Source organism: Ursus arctos, unplaced genomic scaffold, assembly GCF_023065955.2.
Source record: "Ursus arctos isolate Adak ecotype North America unplaced genomic scaffold, UrsArc2.0 scaffold_22, whole genome shotgun sequence".
Classification (NCBI taxonomy): domain Eukaryota; kingdom Metazoa; phylum Chordata; class Mammalia; order Carnivora; family Ursidae; genus Ursus; species Ursus arctos.
In genome coordinates this window covers 42,379,321-42,402,807 of record NW_026622897.1, presented here as the reverse complement: position 1 = coordinate 42,402,807, position 23,487 = coordinate 42,379,321, and the positions used below count along the sequence as shown (strand labels likewise).

Here is a 23,487-nt window from a genome sequence, read left to right as displayed (position 1 = left end):
TTTCTTTAAACAAAGCCCCACACAACACTTTTGCTCTCATTTCATTATTTAGAATTCAGTCATATGGCCATACAGGCTGGGAATTGTGGTCTTTTATTCTGGATAGCAGTATGCCTAACTAGGCAATGATTTCTGTTACTTAGAAAGGGAGAATAGATATTGGCTAAGTATCCAGCAGTCTGTGAGACACCATCCTTGGTATCCACACCTTCTCCTACTGGTCTTTTATACTGATTTTATCAGAAAATTTTGGACTGAAAACTTATTTTTTTTAAATGTTTATTTGGGAGAGAGAGAGAAAGGAGGGAGAGGGAGAAGCAGACTCCCCACTGAGCTGGGAGCCCAGTGCCCGAGCTCCATGCCAGTGCCCTGGGATCATGACCTGAGCCAAAGGCAGATGCTTAACTGACTGAGCCACCCAGGTGCCCTGGACTGAAAATTTAAATAATAGACAAAAGGGAGGAGAAGGATTGAAAAACAATAGAATGGGAGTTTGGGGACACTCATGGCCTATGGTGAGAGTAACACAAAAAGCAAATTGCAGAGGACACAAGTCATAATTGCTGTAGTTTTTCTTTAGAGTAAAACTCTTCCATAAAGTGACAAGTGAAGTCTGATTATACATCCACATAAAATATGTGTTACTAACAGGTTAATAAAAAGCAGTATTTTTTTTAAGCAGTGTTTTTTAACTGGGCTTCTTATCCCTACATGGGAAGGGAGTGGATGAAAAAATTCTCACTTTGTTTCATTTATTGAGGTATGTAGGAGAAGATTGATTATTGAACTGAGAGAGTCCTAAATGATCAGAGGGAGGTTCCTTTCTAATTCTCCCTTTCTCTCAGGAGATAAGCATTCTTGTCCACCCCCTTTTAAAGAGTGGAAGACATGCTGTATCTGATTTCACATGGAGTTGTGGGAGTTTTATTATACAGAAAAAGAAAAACAAAAGTATTTTAGAGGAAAAACTTTTCATTGGAAAAGTTGTTTTTTTTTTTCCCGCTGAAGATAGTAGTAAGCTTCTGATAGTTACTTACATTAATTTCTTGGTTTATTCACAGCTTGGATTTCATGATTGCTTTTGGTAATACATAAAAAGTTTTCATAAAAGTAGAGAATATTTTGCATGTTATACATTTAAAAAACAATATATGAAACTAAATGTCATGATCCATATTATTTCCCTATAAGACAGCATGCTTTCGAATACAGGATAGCTAAGTAAAGTCTTGTTTATTTTCAGGGGAGATTAAGTACACCTATGTATTTCTAAAGGTGGTCTAAATATGAATATTCACATGACTTGTTCATTATACACTATCAACTATCACATTTTAGATGACTTAAGTTTCTAATATGTTACGTAAGGATTTGAATTAGAATAAGAAAACCTTCTACATCTTTATTTCAAGAGTGTATTAGGAACAAAATTCTGACCTTAAGGGTCAAAGATACTGGATGGATGATCATGGATTTAACAAGGAATTCTTTTCTGTCTCCTTTTTGCTATTGTGTTTTTTCTCTTGCTGCACAATTAGTAAACCCAGTTTACTAGTGTTATTGATGTTCTTTATTTGTTTTGTTTTGTTACTTGTGGAAACCTGATTAGAGCTTTTGAGAGTGAATTTCAGTCAGAAGTGATTTATTTTGTATATCTAAGCTGGATTCCAGCTGTTTGAGGTTTTTCTCTTAGAAGTCTAGGTTTCACAAAGCAGCTAGCTGGAAAAGGCAATTCTGGTTAAGATGCCTCTCCTAGTCTTTCTTCAACAGTTTAAATTTGTTATTTTTCTAAGTTTTGAAGAATTTTACTTAGATTTTCATGTTAAAAATCCATATTTAAGCTTCAATTTGTTATACCGATAGAATTATAGATTCCAAAATTTGCTTTTAAAAATGGCTAGTTTTGGGGCTCCTGGGTGGCTCAGTCATTTGCCTTTGGCTCAGGGCGTGATCCTGGAGTTCTGGGATCGAGCCCTACGTTGGGCTTTTCTGCTGGGAGCCTGCGTCTTCCTCTCCCACTCCCCCTGCTTGTGTTCCCTCTCTCGCTGGCTGTCTCTCTCTCTCTGTCAAATGAATAAATAAAATCTTAAAAAAAAAAAAAGGCTAGTTTTAAGGAAGGATTCTGTGTGGTTTTTTTTTAATTACTTGTACTTTTCTAATTTCAATGAAGCAAATCAGAATTCACTGTTAAGAAAAGTACCACAGTATATATCAAAAGAACTTTTCCTTAGTGCTTCTGATTCAGAAATTACAACCTCTAATAATGTGAAGAGACAGACTTCTATTCATACTTACCATATGATTTATCATACCCGAAACTTTCCATGAATTCTTGCCTTCTTATTTTTTCATCCAAATGTAAGCAGTTTCAAACATCTAGTTTTGACTTACGTGATTTGTCAGACTCTTCTGTTTATTATTAAAGCAGAGTTGCATATCCTTCTTCATAAAGCCACAAGTGTTAAAAGTTCTACAAAATAACATTTTCTGGAAAGGGATCAGCCATCATTACTCTTAGACTACAGATTTCTGTTGACTTTCAAAAGTTTTTTTTTTTTAGAGAAACTTCCAGTTTTTAGCATATTCAAATCATATATACCTGAGAGAGCATCTGTAAAAATCTCAATTCTGTTTTTCTTATGTGAACTCCCAGTTATAAAATACTTCTCATGACACTTGCTGTATCAAGTTACCCATCAGCTTACTTTTGAGAAAGGTCATTTGTGATTGTTTCCTTCTTGACTGTAATCCTTAGAAGAAAAGCTCCCCTTGAAAATTATACGCGAGCAGTAAAAATACATGTCTATAATCATAATCTTACTGGGTTCAGTTGATCAATAACTAGGGCGCCTGGGTGGCTCAGTCAGTTGAGCGTCTGCCTTTGGCTTGGGTCATGATCCCAAGGGTCCTGGGATCGAGTCCCGCATTGGGCTCCCTGCTTGGCGGGGAGCCTGCTTCTCCCTCTCCTCCCCATTCATGGTCTCTGTTGCTATCTCTGTCTCTGTCTCTCAAATAAATAAATAAAATCTTTAAAAATAAAAAAACAAATTGATCAATAAACACCCTCTGGCCTGCAGTATGGTCACATTAACTTAGTATGGATTTTTGTGAAATTTTCATGGTTCTAATATCAATGAAGAGAAGAAAGTTGTATCTCACATTCTATTATCATAGTATTAATTTTAATCTTTAGAAAGTCACTTCACATATGCAGGCAGTAGTTACTTTTGTGATTATGTGGAAGTTCATTGCTCTGTATGGTAGCCACTGGCCACATACAGCTATTGAGGCTAGGCCAAATTTAGTGTGCTGTAACTATAAAGCACACACTAGATTTTGAAGACTCAGTTGCAGAAAAAGGTGTAAATATCTCACTAATTATTCTTTTATGTTGATTATTTGGTGATATAGCCTAGATATATTGGGTTATGTGAAATATGTTATTAAAATTAATTTCTCATCTTTTGCTTTACTTTTTAATATATGGCCATTAGCAGATTTAAAATTATATGTACATAGCTTGCATTATATTTCTGTTGGACAGTGATGCTTTAGCAGATGCAAGACTAGAGATGATGATCTCTGTGGATCCTTCTGTTCCCAGCATTGTGGTGATTCTGATTGATGTCCTGATTGACTAGGGAGCCATCATTTTATTTTTGATTGTTATGATATTGCTGTCTCTATTGAGGACTTTTATAGTGTGTTACTTTGGAACATAGAGCTCTTGGAAAATCCCTTCTGTTTCTCAGGGCATGAACCAAACTTCTTTGCTTTGAAGAATTTTGCCTTTAAACTTTTTATTATGCCTAGATTTTCTCGTTTCTGAAGTTGTATCTGTCTATATGGTAAGTTATTATGCCTTTTTTCATCATTTTATTATTAAAAACTTCAGATTTATTAATTTTATCTCAGTGATCCCGTTTATTCCATTCAACGATTTTGACTTCTCAGAGTCTGAGTTCTGTCTTCATTAGGTCTAAAATGAATAATAGAGTGAATATAGGATTTAGAGTCAAAAGTCTTAGATTCTAATTCTGGTTCCTCATCTAATAACTTATTAACTTAACAATCCTGGACAAGACAGTTATCTTCCTAAACCTCAATCTTTTTACCTGTAAAATGGATATTGTGAGGCTCAAATAAAACATCATATAAATATTGTTACCACTTACCCATGTTCTTATTCAGAGATATTTTCCTTTTAACCTTCTTCTTGACAGCATTTGACTTCAAGGGTACCGTGCTTTCCTAATGTCCTTTATTCCTTGCTGTTTACTCTTACTGTTATCATTTTAGGTCTTCTCTTTCCGTCATCCACTGATATTTGTTGTTCCATGATCTTTAGTCCTTCTAACAGACTATGATTATAAAGAAAAATAAAGCAAATATCTTATTGCTCACAAAATGGAAAGCATCACTTGGAATTTGCATGTAGATTTTTAATAGCTGAGATCATAGATTCAGAGAAAAGTTCCAAATACCAAGGGTAGGGGAGGGAGAACACCACATATTGAAGAAAACAAGACCCGAGGGAAAGGGAGAATCCAGCACATACTGAATACCTATCCTGTGCCAGGCGCTGCTCTTGAGAGATGATTTTATGTTACCTCGTTTTATTTCGTGTTCACTACAATTTTTTAAGGGAGTTTTGTTTATTCCTTCTATCTTCTAAAGAAAGTAACTGCAGGCCAGGCCTTTAAGTAATTTGCTTTCAAGCTATTCAAGTCCCTCCTTATTGTTTATCTGCATTCCTCTCCCCGCCCCCCCAAGACCATTGTTTGGTAAGCACTGTTTACTTTGGGCCCTTGAGTTCTTTGCTAACAATGTAGATAGAGTTGGTCTCCAGTGTACTAGCGAAACTAAATGAAATTCGAGCGTTTTTAAACAAGGATACCAGATACAATATTTATGAAATGAATTTTGTACTGTTTTGGGAAACATAGATCTCTAGACCGGTCTTTAGAGTGGGTGGAAGGGGTGGTAGTGGTAATTCAGAAGGCCTTCCTTTCCCAAGCTAAAAATGTCAACAGAACTTTCAGGTCTGAAAGCTGCTGAACACTAAAGTGAAACGCTCTCAATGTCTGATTTTCTTTCCCACGTTCCCTTAGGACCCGGCTCTTGCTCGTCTGCCAGCTACTCCCCTTACTGGGTAGGCAAAGCTAAAATGGTAATTGTAAATTTGTGAATTACGCCGTGCCTTTCAGGGATAACTCTGGACTTGAAATGTCTTCACAAATGTGGTTTTAACCGTCTCTGCCCACTTCCCTCAAAGCTTTTCTCTCTGTCCATGCTTTTCTCCCTATTAGCTCCCTCATGTTCCACACCATACATGTCTCTCAGGTTCCACCAGTCCATTCTTCCCTTCTGACTTGCTGACTTCATTTTTGAAATGGCAAATGTGCCCTACGGACTTGTGTAGAAGTCGTGGCTGGAGTGAATGGACTGTATTTTCAAGTCCATTTTCTCATACTAAAGAAGGCCAGACAAACCATCTCTCTCCATTTCTCTCATCTCTCCCTCTCTGTCTCCCTGTCTCTCTCACACAGCAAAAAGGCGGCTGTTAGGGCCCCTGGGTGGCTCAGTCAGCTAAGTGTCTGCCTTTGGCTCAGGTCATGATCTCAGGGTCCTGGGATGGAACCCCGAGCTGGGCTCCCTGTTCGGTGGGGAGTCTGCTTCTTCCTCTCCCTCTGCCTCTGCCCCTTCCTCCCTACCCCCAACTTGTGTTTGTGCTCTCTTTCTCTCTTATTCTCTCAAATAAATAAATAAAATCTTAAAAAAAAAAAGAAGGCCAGACAACACATTTATAAAATATGATTTGTAAGTACACGGGTTTCTAAAGAAATCTTTTTTCCCTTAAGGAGAAAAGAGGCATCTGTTATATTTCTAGAACAAATAACCCTTAACCTCTTCTTCATTTTCTGTTTCATTTGTATGAATGAATATTTGAGAAGCTCTTATCTCCACCTTCAGACCTCTACAAGTTTTCTATTAAAAAAAAAATATGTGAAGTGTTATTATTTCATTGGGTAATTTTATTTCAAGCTAAATACCAGAATGTTATAATTCTTCTATCCTACTGTGTGATTGTCTTTTGTGCTTTCACTTAACTCTCCCTCCTCGTTAGCCACTTGGAATTTTGCCTCTGAAGCTTGAATTTACTTCCCTTTCTTCTACAAAAATGAGATGCAGAACAAGGCATGGCTTGAAGTCAAAAGTAAATTCCCATCTTTAAGTTCTAGCAACCGTTACAGGCTCCTTAAGGCCAAAGCCTGTCTATTAGCCACTTTGGCTGTTGGGTGACTATATGTTCTAGGAAAGGGCACTGGACTAACTCTTAAGAATGTGGAGTTTTGATATACTGTTGCCAAAAATTTAAAAAAAAATCACTCCGTGTATTAAGTATTTGTCTGGCAGGATAGTGAAAACCTAAAATATAGCCCACACATACAAACTCGTTGGAAGACAAAATACATTTTTCACCAAGTTGGAGTCTCATAGTGAGAAAAGCCAAGCTACTTTGGATTTTGAAGTTTTCCTCCCATTTTCCCCTACTGCCAGGCTCCACAGGGACCCCTAATCATGTAGTACTGAAAAGAAAATATTTTCTGCATTTTTAAATAGTGTTATTGCTTTTGACTCAGCAGCATGTCAATTTACATATGTGAAAGAAAATAAAATACTATAAGGAATGGACATTAGCTAGGATGGTATTTAAGGATGGAATTAAGATGTGATTAGAATTACTTAGATGTGCCCATATATCAGTTTTGCCATCTTTAAAAAAGAGCATATGTAATCCTAAAACTGCGTGTGTGTATATAAATTTTGTCAGCTTCTTTAATACATTTTAAAACATTTGCTAGTGGAGGTTTGTTAAATGTCCTGAGATATTTTCTTGCCAAATATTGGATTATATACACATTAAATAGTCTAAGATATTTTCCTGTAAAATGTTGCACGTGAATGTTTCACCTTTCAAAGCTGGTAAAAGCAAGAGCATGTTGCAAAAAGCTAATAAAAAATGTAGATGATACTGTAAGCAGTATACCCTGATTATTAGCAATAGTACTTAGTTCAACAGAGCTCAGATAATTTCCGCATACAGAAATATGATGGACTAATGCAGAAATAGATAAGCCCTTAAAGGTAAAATATGATTTTGACCATAAAATAGTATTAGTTGGTATTAGAAGTTCTTTTATTTTGTGTAGAATGTTAATTATACAATATTTTTTCCACTTAGAACATAGAAGAAGGTATCTTCAGTGGTCCCTAGAATATGTTCCAGTGTACCTCATGCAAATTTGGTATTAATTTAATTATAGTTTTTTACTTTCAAACCTAGAATCAGATTGGGACTGTATCAGGTTTGAGCAAATCATAAAAATTTGTGGATAATATTTTGCATCAGATTTTTTAAGTTTTAAGGAGTCTGAAGGACCATTCAGTTCAGTCCTTTTCATTTTATACTTGAAGAACCTAAGGCTGAGAAACATATGTTTCTGTTTAAGGTTTTGTAACTGCTTAGTCGAAGAGCCAGAATTAAAAATAAGAATCTCAGACTCTGGCTTATCATAATTAATTATGGAGTCTAAACTGGGAGAAGAATGTTCACTAGAAAGAGAAGAGTTAACCTCACACTATATCAGAACGTATATATCTATCGACCTATTTGTAGATGAACCAGTCAGTCATTTCTGTCTAAATTCATGATATTCTTAAGACCATTCTAAGTCATTAATGTTGTTGGCTCCGATAATGTAAGTGAAACATTGCTCAAGGAGGAATAGCTGTCTTTCCTTTCTCTTGCATTTCTAAATTATCAATGCCACATGATTGATATCTCAGAAATACCTTCCAGATGGTTTCATTGTTTGTTTACTGAACTTTCTGTTGCAACACTGCTGGTTCCTTATTCAGGCTGGTTACATAGGGTTGGTTTTTGTTTTTAAGGTAAACAAGACTGTTTGCATATAAATCCATTGTCCTGTTTTCTGCGTGTGTTAAAGAAAACTTTGTTGTTCCAAGTAGTTTGATGAATTAAAACCTTTTTAGTTTTCTACCTGTGTAGAATTTTACTTTTAATGAAGCTTGGGGGAAAGTAAAACATCTCCTTCTAAAGTTTCTCAAAAAATATCAGGGTATCCCTGCAACCAATCCCTTTTTCTTCCCTCCGCTACTCAACTCTCTTGCCCCCGTATATTAGCAAAAGTGGAGTTGTGAGGCAAGTAAGAGCCATCAAACTTAAGATTTCCTGTGAGATCCTCCTAGAAGGGACTAAGAAGACTTATGTACACCTTCTCGCAGCACTCCATCTTTTCTGTCTTTGTCACTCATTTCCCTCCCTGAAGTTGATTTGCTGATTTTTGTCATCTTAAAATTATAATGCTTAAGGATGATAAATTCTGTGTTCAGTGAGTAGTTTTGAGATTTTTATGAATCTTTCATTACAGGCCTTTAATCCTGTGTTTAGAAAGCTATGTGTTATGATGCTCAAACCCTCTGGCACTTTCCCCCCGTCTTCCTCTCAAAAGACCACCAGCAAAACCCCAGGCAGTAACAGTGTAATGAGCACCTTCTCTATTTCAGACTGTACCCTCACAGCAGTGCTCTTATGAGAAGTCATACTATCTGATTCTTACATTTGAGGAAACAAAAGCCCTCTGAGGTTAAGTGATTTAACCATTAGTCTCCACGAGTTCTCTCGTGCGGTCGGTTTTGCAGTCACTTCCTACCCTTAACCCATCCCTGGTACCAGGGAAATGTTGATCTGCTTTCTGTCACTATAGATGAGATTCTTTCCCTAGAATTTCATGGAAGTAGAATCACACAGCTTACACTTTTGGGTCTGGCTTCTCCTCCACATTTTTTTGAAATTCATCCATTCTGTTGAGTATATCACCAGTTCATTTTTTTTTTTAAGATTTTATTTATTTATTCGACAGAGATAGAGACAGCCAGCGAGAGAGGGAACACAAGCAGGGGGAGTGGGAGAGAAAGAAGCAGGCTCATAGCAGAAGAGCCTGATGTGGGGCTTGATCCCATAACGCCGTGATCACGCCCTGAGCCGAAGGCAGACGCTTAACCGCTGTACCACCCAGGAGCCCCCACCAGTTCATTTTTGTTCACTTGCTGAGTAGTATTCCCTAGTATGCAACAGTTTACGCATTCATATGTCTGTAGACGCCTCTCCAGTTTGGGTCAACTCTTCATTTGACAGTTTATGTCATATGTATTGTCCTGGATTTGTAAATAATTAGGTTGTAATGTGATTATACCTGTTTGTATCTGTGGAGGGAGGGCTGTAATGTTGGACCTTTTAGATAATGGTGTTTATGTCCTGGCAGATGCTGTCTAATTTCTTCTTGCTATTTGTGGCTCAGTGTTTCAACTTGGGGTTTAAGCTGATGAGCTTGACATGGGTAGGGATTATTACATTTTCTTTATAGTCCTCCCACTGCTGAGGACAGGAACTGCCATACACTCACCTTTGTAATTTGTTGTAGTAATAACAGAAGCAGTAGTCATAGGTGATATTTATTGAGCACTTAGTATAGTAATTATATGAAGTTGGTGCTATTTTTTGCTTTTTACACATAGAGAAACAGACAAAGAATTTATACAACTTACTTGTCTGATTCTGTAGCCCTTCCTTTTAACTCTGCTGCCTTGGTGCTTAATAATTGGGGGACAATCGAATGAATGTGTAAAAGAAAAATGATTGCTTCATAGTTCTCTGGCTATGGTGTTAGCTCCACAAAAGTATATAACTCCATCTGATATGACTCATTGGTAGTCTTAGTTTTCATCATCCTTCCCTGTTCCTACAATAAATGAATGATGTGACTTTATAAATCATACACACAGAGCAACATCTTCTCCATTGTGGTTGCCAGAAATGAGATTACTCTCTGTGGCAGAGACAGTCTAGATGAATTCCTGCTTGGATAGTGACAAGCAAGTAATCGATCTTTATTATGTTAAAGCACTGATGTTTTTAGCTTGTTTACTACAACAGCTAGTGTTAATGTCCTTGATTTTATATTGTCATTAAGTATCATACTTTACATTTATGTCTGTATTTAGTTGTGGTTTTGAAAGGAGTTATTATTTTTAAACTAATTTGTTAATCAAAAGATATTAGAAATCTGTCTTAAAGTTGATGTGTGGTTTAATCTATTATCTTAAAGAGCAATGTAAGTTTTTAAATGGCTTTAATATCTGTTGCTTTCAACAGAAATCAGTTTGTAAGTTGACATGTTACAAAGTTTAAACAAATATCATTGTTAAACACAAATCTGGTCATGTCATTCTTCTGGAGCGTGGGGCCTTTTGCCTTATAGGTAAATTTCAAATTCAATTTGGAGTGGTCTGGCCTGTGCCAGTCTCCCTCCGCTCTGCTTCCTTGTCTCCAGGCTCCAGTTAACATTAAACTTCTTCAGTTCCCGAAGTACTCAATGTTCTCTTTTCTCTAACTCTTGCAGATATTGTGTCTCTCTGCTTTCTTCTTCCCCTTCTTCCTTTACATATCACCTTAAATATGTCATTTTTCTGGATAGCCTTCCATGGCCAGGGTTAGGCACCCCTCCTTTGTGCTCCTGTAACACTGTGTACCTTATATTGATGTACTTTATGTAATGTTGTAGTACTTACACATATACCCACTGGACTGTGAACTTCTGGAAAACAGGGAAAACAGCTATTCCTAGCACTTGGCAACCTGCCTGGTACATAGTCAACTCATAGTAAATATTTGTGAAATATGGAAATGTATGAATAAGTGAATGATGAATGAATGTGAATAATGCCCCAGTCTACAAACTTTATGTTCTTACCACTCAGGTACAATTCCTAGTAAATAAACAAAGCTAACTATAGCAGCATCCCCAGTCCTGCTTTTTAGACTTGATAGTTTTATATTATAGTCACTTATATTCCATTTAGGGTATTTAAAATAGTTCTGGGGGCGCCTGGCTGGTTCAGTGTATAGATCATGCAACTCTTGATCTCAGGGTTGTGAGTTCAAGCCCCATGTTGGGTGCGGAGCCTAGTTAAAAAAAAAAAAAAGCTCCTCATTAAAAAAAAGATGAATGACTCCTGTTTTAGACCCTTATTTATGCATACTTATGTCTATATAAATTCATGCCAAATTATCAGTATAAAAAAATTAGTACAAATTGATATTAAGGACAATCATTGGGAGTTGTTGGTAAGTGTCAGGGTAGCTAATTTAAACATATATAAATTTCGGGGCACCTGGGTGGCTCAGTCAGCTATGCATCTGCCTTTGGCTCAGGTCTTGATCCCGGGGTCATGGAATCAAGCCCCATGTTGGGCTCCCTGCTCAGTAGAAAGTCTCTTTCTCCCTCCCCCACTGCTCCTCCCCCCTGCTCCTGTGTTCTCTTTCTCTCTCTCAAAATAAATAAAATCTTAAACAAAAAAAGTTTCTTTAAAAATATGTACAAATTTCTTTAGAAACTGAATATGAAAAACCCCAAAACTCTAGAATAATTGCTGTTAAAAAAAAGAATCCAAGAAAGTTGATACCCAATTAGAAATATATCAAGTATGATGTTATCAGTTACTACACAGATAAAAATTTCTCTCTTTCAACATATATCTTTTGAGTGACTTATATGCTATGCATTTCTGTAGGCACTTGGGATACATAATTGAACAATGTTAACTTCCAAATGAATGCTTTAATAAATAAGAAAAAAAGGAGCCTAGAACACATACACATTTATGCATTTATGCATAATTAGTACAACATACTAATTAGTATGTTGTAGATAAGCCCATTTCCAAAACGAATACCAAAAGATTTTAGGATTATTTAAAGTGAGATATTAAAGTTATTGTGAAAAAAACTAAATGATGGTAGGATTTGGGAGGAAAAAGGGAATTGTGCTTTGAATTTCCTTAAATGTAATAAACACAACTGATCTTCAAGAATAATGTACTTGGCCTGTATGGTAGACTATGTTATTTTCAGAAACCTTGGCTGCTCCTCCCTGGGGAAGCATTATACTTCCCTATCCTATTGACCTCATGCCAGGCCTTAGCTTTGCTGTGGCTAATGAAATAGGAGTGGAAATGATTTATGTTTACTTCTGAGCAGAAGCTTTGAGTCAGAACATAGTGTCCTATATTCTCTTTTCTTCTCTGCTCTGACAATCAGCAGATCTGAATAGATGCTTCTTCCTCACCCTAAAGTCTGACAAATAATGACCTGTAAGTCGAGCCATTGCCAACCCTCGTTTGACATGTAACACGAGCAAGAAAAAAACTCCTGTTGTTGAAAGCTATTGAAATTTTACTACAGCAACATAACCTAGCCCTGTGATTGTCCAACTTGAGTATGCATTAGAATCATGTGAGGATTTTGTTAAAAGGTGATTATACAGGTTTTACAGATTGCTGGGTCCCTTAGAGTTTTTGAATTCAGTAGGTCTGGGGTGGGGACCAAGAATTTGTGTTTCTAACAAGTTACCATCTGATGCTGCGGTGTTTCAAAGACCGCACTTTGAGAACTCACCTTTCCTAGCCCATGAGTTCATATTCTCAGATACTCTAATTACTCAATAAATGTTATAGCAACAAAATGCAGAATATTTCCCAACTTCATTAATAAAGAAGTAAGCTCTATAAACTGCTCCTTTGATTTGTGGAACATGGACACACAAAAATGTCATAAGAAACCGTGATTTTGGTAGAGTGGATTAGATAACCATGCAAATTACTATCATATTAGTCAGATTCAAATAAAAGCTGCTAAAAATATACAAAGAGCAAAGGGAGTTTGAGAAAGAAACAGTCACATTGATTGTGGGAGAAAATGCCATCCCGATGGACTTTGTAGGAATTCTCTCAAAAAAGAACAGTTGTTAAAGAAATCTTGCATACAGAAGGACCAAGGATGACCAAAATGAGAGAGGTGAGAAAGTGTGAAATGTGTCCGAGGGGAATACTGATAGAGTTTGCTACTGAGAGACAGATAAGGGAGAGTCTCTTTCAGAAGTCCAGTTTCTAACTTGGTCTGTAGTGAAACACAGTGAAGCTTCAGTTCAGTACTGTTTTTAGTATTCATGACTTGGGTTGAGGTGCTTTGGAAATTTTCTTTGCTAAAGGTGGCAAATTAATACCAAGGGTAGTAGGCCTTATGATTGTCCAGGAAGTCCTGGAGAGACTGCTGTGAATAATAGCTATTGTTGAAGAGGAAGTGGGTGAGAGAGGCCAGCGTGGAGTCCTGACCAAAGGTCCCCAAGTCAGGTTTAGTGAGGAGCCGTGGAAGTGAGGAGATGGAAATTAGTTCTATGCACTTCAGTCCCTTGTGAAGTCTTTGTGTTGAACTGGTTGGAAGAGCATTGCTCTCTCCCTTCATTCAGGTGTTTTGTGGTTTCTCTTCTATGGCCCAAGGTCCCACTGCTTCTCTGTTGGTATTTCTCCTCCACAGGGAGACCTCAACAGGCAGAAAGGGAGTTGGCTGGGATATAGAATGATTTTACTGTTGTGTGAGGGTGTCTAGGAGCAAACTGTTTTTAGGCAGATCACTTAACCTCTCTGGACCTTGGTTTCTCAATTTGTAAAATATAATTCTCTCAGGTTCCAATATTCCATTTTTCTTATACTTTGAGCCAACAAAATTCCAATATGTGTTAACTTGCCCATTTTCTATTATACATACCACAAATTAAGTTCATAACCTTAGAGATGCATGAAGTACGCTGCAGGATTTGAAATGAATGTATTTCTTTTAGAGTTAGGATACAGCTATAGTGCTCAGTTAATCACAAAAGAGTTTTCTAAAAGCTTCCAGAATGTTATTTTTGCTCCATTACCATTGGCATATTTTATTTATTTTTAGATTTGAACTTTGATATTGAATAAGCATAAACTTATGAAAAAGCATGGCCTAATGTTACAGTTTCAAATAGCTGCTCATTTTGTTCCACATGAAAACCAATTGCCATTATTATTTTAATAACATAGATACCAACATGCATTGAAAACAAATTAATGTTTACTCAAAGATTCTGTATAATTGAAAACATTTGTTTTAATCTCTTTTACAACCATTATAGGAGGGGGAAAAATGAAAATACTTGCCAGTCTTGAGGTCTTTAAAAAATAGTTTGGTTCAGAATTGTGGTTATAATTCTGTTTAATGTAAATAATTTGTGGCCATAGCAATGCCATGATCTTAAGGAACTTGCTAAGTTTTTCCTTAGATTTACATAAAACACCATTTTGATCTTAAATTTGGTTTTGCCTCTAGTTAATTTGTCAAGTCTAAACACATGCCATTTCCTCAGCAACTGCAAACAGGCCTTTCAGGTTAGGCTCAGTACAACTCAAATCTACTCCTATTATAAGTATTTTAAAGCTTGACTAGTATTCCTATTACTAGTTCATTTTGGGAGGGAAATTCATCCTAATTAACATTTCTTTTAGAAACATTCTGAAGGTGATTCTTGGTTCTTTAGCAATTGAAGACAGTTTAGACCATGATCTTCCTTCGTCTGGATTTTAAAGCAAAAAGAGTTCTAGCCTCTTCAAGTTTAAGGAGAAATATGATTCTCTTGGAGTTGTTACTGTAAGTTTGTTACCCAAATGTAACCAATTTGTATTTAGGGCACACCAGAAAAGTGTGCAATAATCATCTGGGGACTTAGAATCACACTCGATTACCCATAACTGCTGCCTGCTTCAGCAGTGTCCCTTAGGTTCTGGAGAACAAAGCTAAGCACCGGTGTTCCATTCCATATGACATAAAGTACTGTAAAATATGTACCAGAATCAAAAATAACATTTTTAATGCACTCAGAGAATTCACTTATATTTAAAGAAATCCAATTGAAAATTAGTTTGAAGATATATAATGTGTTCATGAAGCAAAAAGAATAATCGTACTCGAATTTCTTGATTTGTTGCTATTCCAACTTCAGATTTTTGTTATGAGGTTCTTAAGATAGGAACATAACATTAGTTATTTTGCTTTCTCATATACAGAGCCATATGCAGGCTGAAACTGAGCTCTCAGTCTATTAGTCAAATAATATTAGACTTAAGAGGAAAAGCCTGTTGTGTGTATGTAAGCAATGTAATGTATTTTAATTGTGCACCCCAAGTTCTGAGTAGTAAATTGAAATTGTTGATGTAAGCTTTTGGAGCATGCTATGTGATTAGGACAGTGAAGGTTTTTTGTTTTGTTTTGTTTTTTAAACAAAATGAAAATAAAAGGCTGGAATTAATTCCGTGTCGATCTTTTTTTGTTATTCTTATGATAAACAGGTGCCAATCAAAATTCTGTAGTTGTTGATCAAGTTTCAGTTACTAATTTATAACCGAGTACTTAGGTGAGTTTCTACACTTGAAAATGGATTAGGAAAATTAATAAGAAAAAGTGGTTTATTCTTTCATGTGAGTTTTCAAAACAAAATGAGAAAAATTTAACTTAAAAAGAAACTGTACAGTTAACAAAGATGATGCAGATGGCCTCAAGAGCAGCCTAATCCCAGAACTAGCACATCCCTTGTGGAAACATTGACGTTTTCGTTAACACTAGGAAACCACCAAATACATTGGTCCTTTCCAACTCTGCTGAGTGGGCTAGACTTGGCATATATCTAGCCAAAAAAGGGAGCCAGAGAAATAAGACTATACCAGGGCTGTTCAGCATCTAACATAAATGATATTAATCAACTTATGGATATCGTACTATACCCGTCCTTTGTTAGATGTCAAAAGATTCAGCAATATGTCATTTTCAGTGCTTGTATTGGTTTAGAATATATGATTTTAAGATCTTCCAACACTGTACTAAAACCTTTTTTTTTTTTTTTTTTTTTTGAGAGAGTGAGCATGTGTGTGTTCATGAGCAGGGGCGGGGGTGGGGTGGCTGGGAGGGACAGAGGGAGAGAGAGAATTTTAAGCAGCCTCCATGTCCAGTGAGGAGCCCTCCTGAGGGGCTCGATCTCACAACCCTGAAGACCTGAGCTGAAATCAAGAGTTGGACGCTTAACCCACTGAGCCACCCAGGTGCCCCAGTGTACTAAACCATTTCAATAAAATTATGGACTTTTTCTTTCATTTAAAAAAAAACTGTATTAAATTGCGTGTGTTTTCTTTATAATAAATAACAATAGTGAGTTACAAATTTGAAGCATTTAAATAGGCATTCTGGTTCCTTTTGAACTTTCACATTAAACTTTTCAGTCATATTCAGTCCAAGTATATTTATGTTTTTAGCACCAGTAATAGACAAAGCAAAATTTTGATTTAGCTATTATCTATAACTATTATTTATAATTAACATTATATGTCATTCTTTTTATACCTTCTGTATGCCTGAATTTTAATCATTTTCTGTTTTAAAGAATTGTAAATAATTTCACATATAATAATGTAACTTGTTTTTGATACTGAGTGACTTAGGGGATTACAATATAATCAACAGAATTAGAGTATTTTAAGGCTTATCAGTGTACTCAGCTATTTTAAATCTAACTCATCTTTATTTATTGCCAGTCTTTTAGCATCATTTATTATGGTTTTGCATATACTGCTTTTCTCAAATCAAATAATTTAAGAAGATAAGAAAAAGACTGGACTAAAGAAATTTGAAGCTGAATTATAAATATAAAGCACAGTAGAGTAATTAAGCTCTTGAAAAGCACTACTGATATAAGAAATGTTGTGTCATAACTTTTAGGCGAGGTTATAATTTTTAGTCAAGGTTATTTTTATTCTTATGACAAACATACACAGAGCTTTGCATGTACCTTTTTTTTTTATGGTCAGAGATGGCATATAATTTATCTTTGCCTTCCTCAAGAGTTCAGCAGTACAGTGTCTTCTGTGTATTAGCTGCCCAGTAAATAAATGACTGTTGAGCAAATAAAAATAGATGATGTAATATTTAATCAATATTTGAGTTTCCTTTTAATCAGTTCAAGGATTAGAAATGGACAAAAGAACTCTGAAATTGATACTTCATGCATGTTTCTTCTTCTTTTAAATCCTTGTAGTCACTTAATTATCCATGTTCTTGGAGATATAGTTTCAGAAAAATTTAATCTAAACTATCTACTTTAGTTAGTAATTTTATGTCTTCTAGCAAAACTTTTACAGCAGTATTAACTAGTGAAGTTGACTACTTTGAGTTTACATTCTCTGCCAATGTGGGTATAAGAAATGAATAACTTTTACACTGTTTAATCTGTTCCTAAGTATTCAAGTATTGATGTATTAAATTAAACTACACAAGTAATATATAAATATATACTTGTAAAAATTTTTTTAGTAATATATAAATATAGAGAGTAAAAGGTTATATTCTTTTCATGCATCTTAACCCATTCAACTTCATCACGTAGCCTACTAACAAGTGTTTCGGATATATCTTTTTGACCACTTCCTATAACGTTTTATATGTATATACTAAACAACATTTTTACATTTTGTCATTAATCACATTTCAGCATTGATATTTAATATAGCCAAGAATGTAACATTTAATCATTATTGAGACTATATCTATAGAATTCCTTCTTTTACTTGACAGTGTTTCTTATCAGGTCTTTCTATAGCAGACCAACCCAATAGTTGGTCTTGTAATCTTAAAGTTAAAAAAGAAAAGGTTCCCTTTGAACCTTTGCAGGAATAAGTTCCACATCAGTAAGTATTGCAAAACAGTAAGCAAATATAATAATAGTAGTAGCAGGCCAGTAATCTCAAGGCAAATTCAGGGTTTTATTTTGTACGATTTAAAAAAATATATATTCTTCATGTTGGTGAGATCATTTTTTTGTTTATGTAGTGACAGAGTAATTCATTTTATTTTTCTGTTGTGATTTCTAACTTTCAGATTAGAAGTTTCTAATGACTTAGAATAATCATTCTATTTTTCTGTTGTGATTTCTAGTAATACTAGCATTAAATAAAATGATAAAATAATTGGTAGAATTTCAGAATTAGAAGACATTCAGTCAGTCAGTTATGAAGATAATCTACTTCCTGGCTCTTGTGTAACAGACAACAAAATTGAACCCTGAAGTTAAATGATTTACTCCAGGTTGGTAGTGAAGTTATGACTGTGAATCATTCAAATCAAGAATCTTTCCACTGTACCATGCAACATTGCCTTCAAGAAATGTTTTAAAGATTTATAAAGTACTACCTCTTTTATACCCCATTATGTTTACCAAATAAAAACTGTGTAGATAATACAAAAAAGTAGGAAACAAAATAGTTTTCATCTTAATAGAGAACATAAGGATATAGCACATGTGCATATCAGATTTTATGTTGGTGTCAAATGGTAGGGTGTTCTTAAAGATTTCATAACTGTATAGAATGATAGGAACAGGAACGTCAGCTATAATTAAAAGTCTAATATTATGATATTTACGTGTGGGAATTCAATGCAATGTAACTAAGAGTAAGAACATTTGGAGTGCCAGTAAATTTGTTTTTAAGGGAAAACATGCAATGAAATGATACAGAAATCACCTCACAGTTACAAACTCTTCAAAAAATGGTTTACTAGTGACATCTGCTGGTGTAATTTGGTAATAAAAATAAAAGTATCTCCTGGAAGTAATTTCATGGAAATGAAGTGTGAGACAAAGAATCTTTGTGGGCAGAATTGTTTTTTTAAGCCATCATTTACACTTACAGTAAAAAAAAAATTGTGTTTGTGGGTTCCCCCCTTTCATTGGCATTTGACCAAGTGTATTATTTTAGTTAACAGTATTAAACTTAAACTTTCTTATCCACAGTATATAATTCCAGCCTGAACCTCATATAATAAGTTGTGTATCAGGTTGTTTGATATGATGCTGCAATTTCCCCCCTCCTCTTTCCTGAACCTTGCACCTAACCTTGCAAATGTAGAGATTCAATAACTACGATTGAGTCATATTAGATATTTATGCCATTTATAGTCTAACTAATAGAAAGGTCTATGTGTACATGAGTTATATGCATTCTATTTATGTACACTCAGAAATAAAAACAAGACTTTACATTAGAGAATGATTTCATTAGGAGGAGATATGACTTTGTTTTTTTGTTTTTGTTTTTTTTCTTCCCCACTGTGGAACAGCTTTTCTGCATTATAAAATATGGAGAAATAAAATACACTCAGTCCTTGGATATTTTCTCTATTGGCATTTATTTCCTAGATGATTGTATCTAGTCCTATGGATTTAAGTTCTACTTATAAATGAATCACCCCTCTCCCTTGACCCCCAAACCTGTACAGCAGCCGCTTGCTTCATTAACATTTCCACTTGTAGATAATTCATCCCAAACTTACCACGTCTGAAATAAAACTTTGATTTTCTCCTAAAACCTGTTCCTCCCATAGTTTCCTCCGTTTCAGTAAATGGACATTTTATCCTTCTGCTTGCTCAGATCAAAAATATTTTAATAATTGGTAAATTTTCTCTTTCCCTTCTACTTCACATTCAAACCATCAAGAAATTCCACCAACTCTGCTTTTGAAATACATTTGGAGTCTTTTTATTTATTTATTTATTTGACAGAGAGAGAGATAGCCAGTGAGAGAGGGAACACAGGCAGGGGGAGTGGGAGAGGAAGAAGCAGGCTCCCCATGGAGGAGCCTGACATGGGGCTCCATCCCAGAAACCTGGGATCATGCCCTGAGCCGAAGGCAGATGCTTAACGACTGAGCCACCCAGGCGCCCCAAAATACATTTGGAGTCTTATCACTTTTCTCTACCTCTTCCATTTAATGACCTAGTCAAGCCACAGTCATCTTCCCCCTCCTAATTAGTCTCTTTGTTGTCAACCTTGCCTTCTTGTGGTTTGTTTTCCAGGGTGCAGCCAAAGATTATCTTAAAATTTAAGACAGGTCTTTGTCATTCTTCTGCTGAGAACCTTCCACAGTTGCTGTTGTTGTTTCTATGCCTGAAGGGCCTTACAAGAACTGTGGACCACTTCTTCCCTCCTCCACTATGACTGTGGCCTCCTTTCCTACCTCTGCTTCCCTCCCCTCTTCTGCTGCAGCTACAGTAATCTACTTTGCTGTTCTCCTTCCGTGCCAGGCAGACTCCTCATCAGGGGCTTTGTGCTTGCTCTTCCTTCAGTCCAATACTCTTCCCTCCACTCTGTAAGGCTTCTGATCATATCATCAAATTTCACCTTATTGGAGAGGCCCTTCTGGACGACACTACATAAAATAAGAAGGCCCCACCCCATCTGTTTCTCCTCTTCCCCTGCCTCGTGTTTTGCCATAGCTTTTATCACCACCTGACATATTTACTTGTTTCGTCCTACCTTTCCCAGCCCTAGATGTCAGCTGTATGGAAACAGATTCTCTATTGTCTGCTGTTACCTCCTTGGAAGTGAAACTAGTGCTTACACATAGTAGGCATTCAGTCCGTATTTGTTGAGGAAACAGGTGAGCCTTAAGACATGAATGCAGAAAGTAATTTGATTTGCATTATAATAACTGAATCCCTTAAATAGTGAGGCACCTTCTAATGGGGTCTGTTCTGTATAAATCTTTCTGTGCATACCATACTTTTTATATTTAACTCAGATTACGATAGTGTTTCGTAGTTAGGCTAAGACTCAGACAATACTCTTGGTATCAAAATGCAGGGCGATATTACTATTTTAAAGATTCTTTTTAGGGGAATAATTACTTTTTTGTTCTTTTGACATAGACATCTGACCCTCAATTACATTAACAGACCTTATACACATGAATGGAAAGAAGAATAGCCCCTTTTGAATCCGGGCTAAGACTTTATCAATATGAAGTGCTTCCCACAGGGTTCTGCTGAAAGAAGCAAACTTCCATCATAATGAAATTGCAAATTCATTTGTACATGCCCTTTTTTATTTCAAAGCTACTTTTTGATGTTTGGTCTGCAATTAGATTTATTGTTTAAGGTCACAAATATGCAATCCTGACTAGACCAAGTTGTCAGAATCCTTTATCTATTCAGCACTGCACAAAGATAAATGGCTATCTCTTAACAATAGCATACCAAAGCCAAAATTTGTTCCCACTTGTATATAATCTTTAATCAATCTGCTGCTTTCTGTTTTCCAGTCAGTAGATGCCTGGCCTTACCCCCTCAACACCCCACCTATCTAGAAATTGCCCAATTATGGGTTTTAAATTACCGAGAAACACTTTCTTCAGATGGAAAAAGATAAGTTTAAGAATGTTAATGCTATAATTTTCCCATGCATATTTAGCTTAACATATGAATTCTTTTGCCTTTACCCTCATTCCTTGTGGGGTGAATAATTATGTAGTATGTTAGCTAAATTCTGTGATTACATTTCTCACTATTAACATGACCACAGAGTAGATCATGCTGCTTAATTAAAATGAATTCTTGAGTGTTTTACAAGGTCTGTGCACACAAATTAAATTATTTTCTGAGATTCTATGTGTCCTCCAGTAAAAATGTCTACATTTACACTTGTTCAGAAGCGTATCTTATGTTTTTGTGCATTTCCTTTGTGACCTTTCATATAAAAGGTACACTGAGAGAATTGCCCAATTAGATTTGAGGCTGTACTTTTTATCCAAGAATATCCATACATTTGAGCATCATCGTATCAACAATCTCTATAGTTTCTCCAAGGGATTCTGATACTAGATATCCAACAATTCCTTAGTAACTTGATCATACTTATAAAGCAGACCATTAAGACTAGTATAGTAATATCCCCATTTTAAAATCTTGTTTAAATATTTTTTGCAGATCTGAGAATCTTTTTTTCTCAATTGTCATGCAGTTTGAACCTTCTCCCAATTAAAAGGAATACAGTTTTTCAGAAGGAGGTATAAGAGAAAACCACAGCTTTTAAGTCAGAGGAACTTTTAAATTTTTTTCCTGAATTCTGATTACTATTTATTTTGTGACCTCTTGGAAGTTGCTGCATGGGGGCGGGGGGGGGGGCGCTCTGCTCACCTATGGAATAGAGAAATACCTATTCATGGAGGTGTGATATAATTAAATGAGACAACACATATAAAGTACCCAAAACAATGCCCAGCAGTAGTAAATATTCAATAAATATTATTTGAATTCCTGCGTCTGTGCCCTCCCCTTACCCGCACTCTGTTCCCCATGCTATGTTATCCGTTCTGATTGGGCTTACTCAGAAGTTAAAACTGTTGAACTAAACTTGAAGCCTTTTTGTGACTGCCAACTCTACATTGCTCTGCATTCAGTGAATTAATAAGTAGGGATAAGTCAGGACCTTGAATTGACCTATTCATAATACCCAGCAGGTGTATGTGGCCTTTTCTTCTCAACAGATTGCTCCCCCAGGGATTAGGTAAAATGAATATTCCACTTGGAGCCTTCATTTTAACTCCACATGGAGCCCTCAGAAGATATACTTAAATCTCTCTTCGACCCGCAAATATGAGAGTTGAGCCTTAAATTATGTTAATTTGACATAGGAAATTTTAGCCATCCTGTGTAAGATGGCTTGTTTCATTGTTTGTTGCATTTGTACTGCTCAGATCACTGTCCTAAGAGTCACCTTTTAAAAGTAATCAGTTTCAGAATAAATTTTAATAGCTACAAAATATACTACTTTATATCTCAAAAATTGTTACTTTATCATAAATTTTTATTGTTTTAGGTGCAAAGATGGTTTGAAAGGATTTACATTCTCTGCTCTTAGGTAAGTAGCTTATTTTATTTACCTTCATGTTAAGAGAGAATTTGCAAGTTAACTTTTTCAAAAAGTAATTTACAATAGATGTTCTAGCTGAAAGTAATTGCAGAAGTCACAAAGTCACTTTTACGATATGTTATCAAAAGAGTAATTTATTGGATTTCTTTTCCCCTAAAAATAAGTTGGTCAACAACTACTTTTGGGACCTATTGTGTGCCTCATATCAGTGGGAGTTAGGAAAGATTACAAGAACTCTCTCTTCAAGGAGCATTAGAAAGACAAAGCTACACATGAATAATTACCGCAAAATTAAGTACTGAATTGTGTGGTACCACATTATAGGCTTCACTAGGACAAGGCTCACGTCAGACACAGTTTGGATCATAAGCCTCCCTAGAGTCACTAGAATCTGCTTTTCACCCTGTACGTCATCTCTTGCCATCGTTATTTTTTTTAAAGATTTTATTTATTTATTTATGTATGTATGTATGTATGTATGTATTTGAGAGAGCGAGAGAGCACAAGCAAGGGGAGTGGCAGAGGGAGGGGGAGAAGCAGGGGGAATGGCTGGCAGAGGGAGAAGCAGCCCCCCCCCCCCCCGCCCCCGCTGAGCAGGGAGCCAGACATAGGGCTCCCTGGATCCCAGGACACTGGGATCATGACCTGACCTGAAGGCAGATGCTTAACCGACGGAGCCACCCAGGCCCCACTTGCCATAGTTATTGGCAGATAGTAGTAGATGGTATAGAAACATTGGTTGGCAGCATGAGCATTGTATTTTATAGTTCACCAAGCATTTTCACA

The 23,487-nt window shown here is 36.0% G+C and overlaps 1 protein-coding gene across 2 annotated transcripts in view; it reads left to right on the top strand.

Moving 5' to 3' along the window:
- The window catches only part of TMEM135 (transmembrane protein 135), a 253,268-nt gene that overhangs the window by 192,142 nt on the left and 37,639 nt on the right, over positions 1 to 23,487 (top strand). For both annotated transcript variants that reach the window (XM_026518285.4, XM_048217349.2), the window contains one exon: positions 22,648 to 22,689. In XM_026518285.4, the coding sequence (XP_026374070.2) occupies positions 22,648 to 22,689 (42 nt within the window). The remainder of the gene's footprint in view (positions 1 to 22,647; positions 22,690 to 23,487) is intronic.